General features: G+C 36.4%; 2 protein-coding genes across 2 annotated transcripts; both read right to left on the bottom strand.

Moving 5' to 3' along the window:
* Nucleotides 1–3,113: 3,113 nt before the first annotated feature.
* On the bottom strand, nucleotides 3,114–5,154 carry LOC135086938 (lipase 3-like). The gene is made up of 2 exons (XM_063981762.1): nucleotides 5,144–5,154; nucleotides 3,114–4,512 (listed from the first exon to the last, which is right to left on the bottom strand). The coding sequence occupies exons 1-2, from the start codon at nucleotides 5,152–5,154 to the stop codon at nucleotides 3,114–3,116; spliced, it is 1,410 nt and encodes a 469-aa protein (XP_063837832.1).
* A 2,818-nt stretch (nucleotides 5,155–7,972) lies between these two features.
* Nucleotides 7,973–9,427, bottom strand: LOC135087017 (lipase 3-like). Its single transcript, XM_063981870.1, has one exon. It carries the CDS (start codon nucleotides 9,408–9,410, stop codon nucleotides 7,989–7,991), a length of 1,422 nt encoding a protein of 473 aa, XP_063837940.1. The 5' UTR covers nucleotides 9,411–9,427; the 3' UTR covers nucleotides 7,973–7,988.
* Between the last annotated feature and the right edge of the window lie 1,610 nt (nucleotides 9,428–11,037).

Genomic DNA, 11,037 nt, shown 5'->3' with positions numbered 1-11,037 from the left:
AACAGGCATTGGGACAGGTTTAATTAATGACAGACAGATTGTAAAAAGGGTTGTTCATGTTCATTCCCATTCAGTAAAAGGGGAAAACAGGCCGTATGTAAAGTTGTAGTGCTGTCAAATAGTCTACTCTATATTTATCAACAAACCGCGTTTAGCAAAGCAAATGACAACATCCAAAACATTCCGATCGTATCATTTAAAATGGGGTGCCCTCTTAGACGCATAACATTTTTCATCATAATTTAGTTTGGTATAACAGTATTTGCATAAAGTTTTTTCGCATAAACTTTGATATGCATAGTTTTCTAAATGCATAATGGTTTCTTAGGCATAATAATAACTTTCTCTAATTTTCAATACCATAATTTAAATAATCATAAATGTAAAGAACATAATTTTTATATACATAAAGTTTGTTTTTAATAAAATACTATAAACATAATTTAATTATTTATAACATTTAAAGTCATAAATATTGTCTATAAGAGCAACCAACATTGAAGAGTAAATAATTATGTATTTGTGATGTTGCGAACGATCCTCCTTCCACCTTTATACTCTTTCGGCCTATAGATTTGCAAAAACTAAATTCTCTGTATCATTGTCATTTTTGTTCTTAATTTTTGACCTGTTTCTTAGAAAACTTAAGCTCGTGAAACTACATTCTGTTTGATCTTGAATCCCTCTTATCTATTATAACGCACATATTATACAGTCCACATTTCTTTTACAACATTAAGCTTGCCTGGTCTGAAATTATGTAGATCCCGACTGGCCGTGGTCTCTTCCACGTGGTACTAGTCTGCCCTATACTAGAGTGTAATTTAAAAGCCGGAGGCGCGGAGGGAGTACGGTCCTCGCTCGCTGTAACATATATCCGGCAGCCGTGCGAGCTGGAGCGGCTGAGGCTGGTCGCCGAAGGCGACCAGCAAGCCGAAGCTGCGGAAGCGAGCATGGCATGCCGGGTATATGTTACGCCAGAGCGGAAGGACCGCACTTCCCGCAGCGCCGGAGATAAGGCAATCCTAATGCTTGCTTGCATGCTTGCTTGCTTGCATGCTTGCTTGCTTGCATGCTTGCTTGCTTGCATGCTTGCATGCATGCTTCCTTGCTGCTTGCTTGCATGCTTGCTTGCTGCTTGCTTGCATGCTTGCGTGCTTGCTGCTTGCTTGCATGCTTGCTTGCTGCTTGCTTGCTGCTTGCTTGCTGCTTGCTTGCTGCTTGCTTGCTGCTTGCTTGCTGCTTGCTTGCAGGCTTGCTTGTTTGCATCCTTGCTTGCATGCATGCTTACATGCTTCCTTGCAGCTTGCTTGCATGCTTGCTGTTTGATTGCATGCTTGCTGCTTGCTTGCATGCTTGTTTGCATGCTTGCTTGTCTATTTATATTTGTTAACTTATAACATTTTTATATTTCATATTTGTTAAAATTATGGTATTTTGTATATTATGAATGATAATATTTATGGCATTGGTTTAGATGCCAATAAATGTTATGCCTAGAAATCGTTATTAAAAAAACGAGTATACAGAAAAAATATATACTAAAATATTATTATAATAAAAGTGGTAATGGCAAAAAAAATATGCCTTATGAATTATTCTGTATGAACGTTATGCGAAATGATGAGTATGCCAAAAAACTTTATGCACTCTTAAATTATGACAATATTTTTTATGCAACCGAATATGGACCCTTTAAAATGATCCCTTTCAGCGTTCATTAGCAAGCGCTGGCAGCGCTATAAATATTCGCAAAGATAAATTTCCAAATTCAGCTTTCACAAATGTGTGGCGCGGAGGCAGGTTTGTCGCGCTAACTGTACACACCATGAATAGGGCACGTGGGAAATTAACAACATTTGTCCAGCCTGCGGGGTGGAGCAGACGAGCGACTTTTAGACGCAATAGACAGACGTTAAAATCCGTACATAAACTAATTAAAGCTTGTGTAATAATAATTTTTAGATTGTGGAGGGGTAAATAACGAGTCTCAAACTAATTTAATACACCCTGATATCGCCCTAAGCTTCCTGAATACATCTTGCGAACATCCCAAATACCTTTAACTTGTTTTCGAAAGATAGATGAGAGATTACATATATGTATAGATGATTTATTTTTAGATGTCCTAAAACTACGAAATCCGGTCACAAAAGTGCAGCATTGATTCAGTCTACAGTCATTATAGATATCGACTGCAAAGTAGACAATATACGTAACACAGGAGTCGAAGCCACGATAGCCGAACGGTGAAGGGGTGACTCGTGCGTCACACGAGGAACGCGGGTTCGGTCCCCGCCGCCGCTCGACTATTGTGGTGAGCTCACTCGTGATACAAGCATACTTTAGCTTAGTACGAGGGGCTAACGGGACTATTAGTAATTTGTGTAATAACAAAAACATCGATGCATCCGCATAAAGTAGCCCGTCTGCTCCGCTCCTAAGCTATAGCGCGGTAAAAACCTGCAGCTGACGCTCACTGATAGCGTGTCTGTCACGTAGCACAAGCTATTATTTTATGTACCTTTAATGTTATTTAAATAAAATAAAATGACACAGAAAGTTCAACTCAGCTCAACTTCTATTAATTTAATTTATCGCATAATAAAAATATGCACACAAACAAGGGGTATAATTTTATGCACTTTTATACCTTTTTCTCAGTTTTTCGTATCTTTTTCCTTTATTTATGTCATTACCTTTCACCGCACCCCTTTTTTCGCCATGGCTATTGCACAAGTCGTGCTGAGCCATGGAAAGAACTTCAATCGGTCTCTGGAGAGGTGAAAAAATGGACTGTCGTTTAAGTCACTCATTGCAGTCTTCGAAAAAAGGTGTGATATTTAATTTCTTGGTAGTTTTCGAAATGAAAATATAAAATAAACTTTATGATTTTTCTTGTAATAAAAATTCCATTATGGCGCTCTATAATATTATTAATTATTGTGAAAATAGAAAATTATTAATCTAATTAAATGACACTAAAAATTATCAAAATACCAATAACATTACCGCAAGGTAGTAATAATAGGTACCTATTTAATTTGGTAGAGCTTATTAGGCTTTATAGTCAAACTCATTAATCGAAATAAATAATTTTAATGGTATTATTGTTACATATTTTTATCATTTCTTCCTTCAGTTATTTGCTTCAATACGTCTAAAATAAGGTAATAAACCAATACATCTGCGTCTTCTGCCCATACAAAGTCGGTGTGACTGAATTCATGTCTTTTGATTACATGGTGTATTACAGGGTTCAGTATATTAGATAACAAACTCTGAATATCTGGAATTGTTGATAACCAATCATCTGAAGATGAAAATATAGCCACTGGTAATGTAACATCGTTCAAACGGTATATTGGAGGCGCCACTCTCCCATACTTTTTCAAATTCTGCGATCTACCCATATCAAACATTTGGAATTGACCACTTTTCACAAGCTGGATATAATGAATTATAGTTTTCATTGACCCTCCTGCTGGCACACGATTCAAAATGTTTTGTCTTAGAGTTTTATTTGCTATCTCTCGTCCTCCATTTGCTAATAATAATAAAGGATTTAAGCACATAATTTTAGTACCTTTGCAAAATTTTTCAATGAAATTCCTTGGAAAGTATTCCAGTGGTGCGAAATCATGTGCACCTAAAAATTTTAATGACACAAACGTGTTTTGATTATAAAATTCAGCGAGAAGTCGTATTGGTCCTTTCACTTCATACATGAATGCTAAAGGAGCTAACAGAACAGCCGATTTTAAGACCTGGTTGTAAGTAGGATAAGTCGACAAAAGTGCTAAAAGTGCTGTAGCTCCCATCGAATGCCCAACGTAGTGCAAAGGTTGATCTTTATCGTTTTGTTCTCGTATGTAGTCAATTACTGCTGATAGATCAAACTGCCCAATCTCATGCCAGGAAAAGTTCCAAAATTCATCATCAGTCATTGTCCGACTCATATGTGCTTTCGAGTATTTGTTTCCTCTTGCATTAGTCAGCCAAACATCGTAATGAGCATTAACCAGTAAATAGGGAAGGGATTTCTTTGGTCCTAGTAATACCCAATCTTCGGAGCTACCAAAAAGACCATGGTGCAACAACACTATACCACTTTTTGTTGCAGACTCATTAAGGGTGGCGGGCAATATCCTGTGAACAATCAATACATAGCCGTCTGTGGTCACCACTGCATGACTTTCTGCTTTGTAGCCATGTGATTTCACTAATTCTTCCATTAGAACACCAGCTTCAGAGTTTTCTTCATGGCTCATGACAGTTGTGTTTAATTTGGCGGGAATATCGTCAGCAAAGGCTTCATTGATGAATTTGAAAAATGCCTTCTTTATTGTCACTCTCCTGCGTTCCATCTGTTTCATGTTTGCTTTAAAAAATGATTCTACTTCATTTCTGAATTTTTCGAAAGACGATACCAGACCGCCTCCTGCACGCTCCACTGCTCCTCGAAATTGTTGTTCCATGCAGGCGCCATTTGCATAGTCTTCGGTATTGGCACTAGAAATTAAAAGTATAAAAATTAACCACATTGCTGTTGAAATCTGAATCAGACTGCTCAGTGTACGTTGTAGTGTCCAATTTATATGCCGAAAAAATGTTCGCAGGTATTTTATATTATTAATCACTGACCTAGAATAGGTTCATAGATGACAATATTTTTAATATCTAATAAAACAATGTCCTTTGTTAATAAAATGTACTATTAAATAGCTATTGTCTATTCATGTCATGTGAATGATAGACTCATAGACTCACTCACGCACATAAATCTAGGCATTTCTCATTCTCAATGGGTGCAGGATGTTTTTACGCTTGCTAACTTAAATAATATTATAATCTAAATTATAATATTATGCTATGTGATGAAAACACTAAATCATTTTCGCTAGTTTTCTTCTAGGATTGTAACAAATACGATCTCAATTCAGGTGTCAAGCTTAATGAGGCCTAACTTGCTCTCTGAACTCCAATTTCTCTCATTCAGTATTTTTTAAACCATTACTAATAGTCCCGTGTACCTCTCCTGCTAAGCTAATTTATGTTTGTGTTACGAGTGGGTTCACCACTAGTCCAGTGGCGGCGAACCATCGTTCCTCGTTTCTCAAGTCAGCCAATCCAACACCTTCACCTTTGGGCCATTGTCGCTTTTTCAACCGACTTCAAAAAAAGGAGGAGGTTCTCAATTCGACCCGTATGTTTTTTTTTTTTTTTTTTTTTTTCTATGTTTGTTACGCGATAACTCCGCCAATTATGAACCGATTTGAACAAAACTTTTTTTTTAGCGTATAGGTAATACCTCAAGGGTGGTCCCATTTAAATTTAATAATAAAAAAAACAACCCCCAAGGGTGGAAAATTGGGGATGAACTTTTTTATACGCAATATCTCCGCCGATTATAAACTAATTAGAACGATTACTTTTTTGTTGAATAGGTATTATCAAAAGGGTGGTTTCATGCGAATTTGAAGAAAATATTTCACCCCCAAGGGTGGAAAATTGGGGATGAACTTTTTTATAATATACATTAAGAATATTATGGTCTCAATGTACTGCCTACCTTCAGTGGTAACATCAAGGTAATAATTAGTTAACTAAAAAGCAAGAAATAAGTTAAATTTTATAAAAAAAAAAAACCGACTCCAAAAAACCTACACTAAAAAGTAGAATAATAATTACTAATTACCTACTTATTTATTAGGACGAATTATTAATATTTATGTAGGTATACCATGATTGATACTTTTGGAGTCGGTGCAGGCAAACTTTACATGTTTCATAATCTTGGCACCGACTCCAGAAGTATCAATCATGGTATACCTACATAAATATTAATAATTCGTCCTAATAAATAAGTAGGTAATTAGTAATTATTATTCTACTTTTTAGTGTAGGTTTTTTGGAGTCGGTTTTTTTTTTTAATTAATTGTTAGTGTTTTTATTCAGCTGTTTAAACATTGAGCTATTTTGGTCCAATTTCTCAACTTTGGCCTACAGCATTGAAAATGATTGCTTGTATGTAACCAAGCAAAAAGCAGATAGATATTGACTTGTTATGATGCCCAGGTCAATATCTAAGGCGAACATGGTGTTCCGATACATTTTCAGATGTAAGAAACCACAAAATTCACAACATCAAAACAAATTTTGAAAGTGTTTAGGCGGATAATGGTGTGATTAATAACCATTGATTTTTTCGTGAAAATGTATGAGGGCAATTTATGCCCAAAACAGTTCAACGCCCTACTTCAAATTCTCTCACCAAGTTTGCGTGTGGTGTCAGTACTTTACTTCAGTATTACTACTTTACTTCAGTACTACTTTCAAGTCAAGGAGAACGGGGGGATAAAACATCTATCACTCATTAAAATAATAATAGTAATTATTTTACAACAATAATTGAGTAAAACGCGATCTTGTCGCAACAACGAAAAAAACTGTACTGCGATTTTGTGAAAAATATTATTGGCAGGTTAGTTGCTAATTATTCATAAGATAGGCCCCCTTAATTGATATTTATTGTCCGTGGTGCATAATCTTTTCTTAAGGTTTTAAACCTTTGTTTGTCACCTGTACCTGTCATCCGCTTTGTAACTTGCCCTTCATTGGTTGGGTTTTTATGGCGGTCAAGCTGTAGATCCTGGCTAGTGGCTACACAGAAGTTGCAGTGGTGGGAACGAGAGGTGGGAATAGTCCCGTTTAATTAAGTAAAACGTTTTTACTTGAATTGTTAATGTTAGATAAGTTTATTTTTGTACTTGACACTGGATATAATATGTGCAAAACCCACACGAAGCCATATTTACTAACATAGTAGATACCTGGTCGAGAATGCTTTAGAGCATTAAGTTCGCCTTATGTTCAATTTTGGCATTAAAGTTTTAAATAAATAAATAAATACCTATCTACAATTTGTTGGTTTCGCACGTACACACCTAGAGTTCACAGACTAATTTACTTCAAACCCCTATCCTTCTTTGAATATGAAAACAGTCGTTTTATTGAACAATGGATTTAATATCATTCTGCGTTTTAAACTCTATTTGCATTAGAATTCTTTCATGCAGGAAATTAAAATAAAGCAGTTTAAGTAAAACAATGTGGCCCGACTAATGTTCTCCAAGTGGAATAAATGCAAATCTGTTTTGCAAATTATTCCCCCGTTTTTTTATTATTTTGTTCCTTTCCACAATGTCTGCCTCATTCCATTGGTGGTTGGTTTTCTTTGTATTGTCAATGAACAAAAGCTGATTTGTATAAAGTTGAGTGAAGTTTTGCCGGGACCTATTCTAGAGCGATATAATAGTAGATGTTGTTTTTCTTTATCCATAAAGGAAGAGAAAAATGCTTTAAGGTGGGAATTGTGCTAAGATTTTTCCGTTTTACTTCGTTCTTTACAGAGCGCTTATTTGTGAAATTGAGGTACGCTTTCTTTTAGAGTCTGATATATTTGTTTATTTTTTCAAGCTTTACCTCAGAGCACGTACATTGGTCATTTATCTTTAGGGGTCGTTCCCAAAATCATAAACAGAAGTTTGCTTTTACTAGCAGTAAAGAGCGCACGTCAAACAAAGTTGGACATTTATTACAAAACTTACTAAGATTAATCTAAAATGGACGTAACTAAAAGTTTTGTCGTTTGATGAGATTGGTGATGCGAGTGTGGCTTATTTGGAGTCTCCTTAATGAATTGTAGATGTGTGCCCATTTATTCCTTTTTAGCTAAACTTTCTTATTAACAGTACTTCTCATTATTTATTAGATTGTATGATACCTACTACTATTTGTGTTCTCTCTCAGTGGTGGTAAACTAGGCCATATTTTATTTGAAATGCACAGTATTAAGTTTCACCTACGTATTGATTTTGTATTTATATTTGGGAATATTATTAAGAAGGGGAATTCAATAAAAAACAAATAATGCTGTACATCTTTAAATGGTTACAATATTGTACGATCTATTGTCATTCATCAGTTCAAACCTCGTTCGCCTTAACAAAATTAACATTCAAACCATTTTCTAAGTAATCCATCAGTTTCGGGAACACCAATACGTTAGCTTCGGACCCCCAAACGAATTCGGTATGGCTCAGGTTCTGACCACGGATTACGTAATGGTCAATAGGGTTTGAAATACTAAAGTACAGCCTCAGGACATCAGGAACTGTAGCGAGCCAGTCGGTGCTCGAACTGAACATAGCAATCGGGAGCTTAACTTGGTTCAATGGAAATTCAGACTTAACCCGACCAAATCTATGGAACTTCCCGCTCTTGACAAGCTGTCCGTAATGCATTATGGTATCAGTTGATCCCCCGGCGGGCACGTGGTACAACAATCTGGCCATGAAGCTTGCATCCTGCGGCTCCTGTTCGGGTATACTGCCCGTCAAAAAAAGCAACGGATTGCTGCAGTAAATATTTGCTCCTTTACAAAATTTTGATGCCATCATTTTCGGGATCTTCCTGGATGGCACGAACTCTGTGTCGCCGATGGCTTTAAGCAATTGATCGGGAGGATCGGTCGACATACTCGTAAGAATTTTTAGTGGACCTTGGATATTGGTCATAAATGCCAACGGTGCCAACAATATCCCGATTCGTAAGTACTGGTTGTAACGCGGAGCAGTTGATAGCAGCACCAATAATGCTGTAGCACCCATGGAATGGCCAATATAATTTATTTTCTTGGTAGAATTTTTTAAGGTTCGAACATAGTCAATGGCGGCGGGCAGGTCGTATTCGCCCATTTCTTGAAATGTGAACCTCCAGTATGACCGTGAATTCACAGGTTTTGACTTATGACCTCTGGAATAGTAATTACCTCTGGCATTGGTCATCCATACATCGTAACCAGCGTCACTTAGAATATATGGTAACGATTTTTCCGGCCCTAAAAGTATCCAGTCAGCTGAGCTGCCAAGAAGACCGTGGTGTAGTAAAATGGTTTCATTACTAAATTTTGTGTCATTTTGGTTGTGTTTACTTAATATTCGATGCAACGTTAACAGATACCCGTCTCTTGTCTTGATGACATGGGATTCAATTCTTCTTCCATGTATGGTAGCCAGCTGCGGTGTAGACATCAATGCTGTTGGTTCGGACTTCATGCTGGCATATTCAGGACTTTCAGTATCCGCATCAGCTGCAGTTTTCTCAACAAAATCATTGAAAGCTTGCTTAATCCTTTCTTCTAAAATGTATTGTTCTATCGATTTCTGAGCATCTCGGACTCGCGGGACAAAGATGCTTTTCACTTTAGAAAATAGCCCATCAAAACTATTGGACATGATCCTTGTAAAATCATTGAACTTCACAGTCATTACTCTGAAAAAGTCATGACAACGCACATTATGATTATGGTATAGAAATGTAACAATTAATATAGTAAAAATTTTCATTATCAGGCTTGTGCTCACTTTCACTTCCCGGTCTACACTGATGCAAGCATCAAGCGGTGTCATTTCTCTGTTATGACAAGTGTTAGCAATATTATTTACTAAAATGAACAATAGAGTAGTCAAAACATCACTTACATAAAAGAAAAGACAATGATTACATTTGCCGACGCAATCACTCAAAGGAAGTGCGTGCAAACATTTTGATAGCAGTCGTATGCCTTCTAAATCAATGGAATAGTAACAAAACAATACTATTACAACATGCCCATAGCTCCTATTATATCAATCCATCTAGAAGCATTTCCCAACCGTAAACAAGAAAGTACGTTACGTTGTTCGACAATTTGATTTACTGTCGTTGTATATCAAAGTTACTTTCGAAATTAAAAAAGAAGGTCACAACAATTCCCATACGATTATGCGGAAAAATTAAACATCCCAAGAACTTTTCTGCGCCTCGAACAGTTGAGGAGAACTTTCTTTCTTAACGACGTAAACAATTTAAATCTAATGCAATATGCAGACCGGGCAGGCGACTCCGCCCTCCCGCCTCCCTACCTGCGTCTTCATAAAAAATTCACCCTAATTCTGAAGCAAGCATTCAGGAAGCCCTGGGTCACTCACAGCTCGCGATATAGCCACTAAACTGTATTTCGGCTGGATTATTTTCTATGTTATGACCACTTTCATCCTTTATGTCGTAGTAGTGCTGCTACGTCGTTATGAATTAAATATAGGAATACGTGATTGATACATAATGAAAGCGAATGTGAACGTAGGATTGTGGTTTTGATTTGAGGAAATCAAATCGTATAATGTTAAAATTAATCTTTCTTTATATTCATGCGTTTCAAACAAACGTAGGAGTTGAATATCTTAAAGTGTTTTGCTATGTTGCAATGAGGAAGTACGATAAGTAATTACTTTTATGGTAAATTTTATGTATGAGTAAGGATAAGTACTTTCGTTGAGAGTACAAACAAGGCGTATATAACTATTCTATAGGTAAATTTTTTTTTATCTTATAATTGTTATGTTTTAGAGAACCTACAAAGTGAGTGTAAATTGTAGTAGTGACTTCAATTTGTTGAAAAGATCACCTCCTTCTGAAATTAAGTAAGTAGTAAGTAACCTATTAACAAAACAAGTCAAAATAATAATAATGTCTTTCGCTTAAACGGAAGTGTAGTTCTTACAGACTAACTCACAGTTCAATAACAGCCACTAAAAATAATAACAATAAAACGATCAGATACATGTAGTGGAGAGAAATGAGGTAGATCGGCCAACCGACAGAGCTCATGCAAAATGCAGTTCGGCACCTTTCCCCTCCTATATCGCCGCCCAGTCACCCCCATTTATAAATGATTCGGGTCTCAATTCCACTAGCTCTCTGACTGGATATTGTTTGACTTGTGGACACGGTGAACCGACGAGATTTTTTCAGACCTTTGAATATGTAAAATAAAGTTTTGGTAGGTTCAAGTTTTAGGAACTTCTTAGGAACTACTGCTAGGAACAATAAATCATAAAAAGGAGGAAATAGGAGACGAAGTATACTGGTGGTCAACAATTTCACAGAAGTATTAACATTTTTATTGTTAATGAATCTGGACTAACTATAGTG

Source organism: Ostrinia nubilalis, chromosome Z, assembly GCF_963855985.1.
Source record: "Ostrinia nubilalis chromosome Z, ilOstNubi1.1, whole genome shotgun sequence".
Classification (NCBI taxonomy): Eukaryota; Metazoa; Arthropoda; class Insecta; order Lepidoptera; family Crambidae; genus Ostrinia; species Ostrinia nubilalis.
The sequence above is the reverse complement of the archived record's forward strand: the minus strand, read 5'-3'. Positions and strand labels throughout refer to the sequence as shown.

Coding starts and splice junctions, on each gene's coding strand:
- LOC135087017 (XM_063981870.1), bottom strand. CDS start 9,410: ATGAAAATTTTTACTATATTAATTGTTACATTTCTATACCATAATCAT.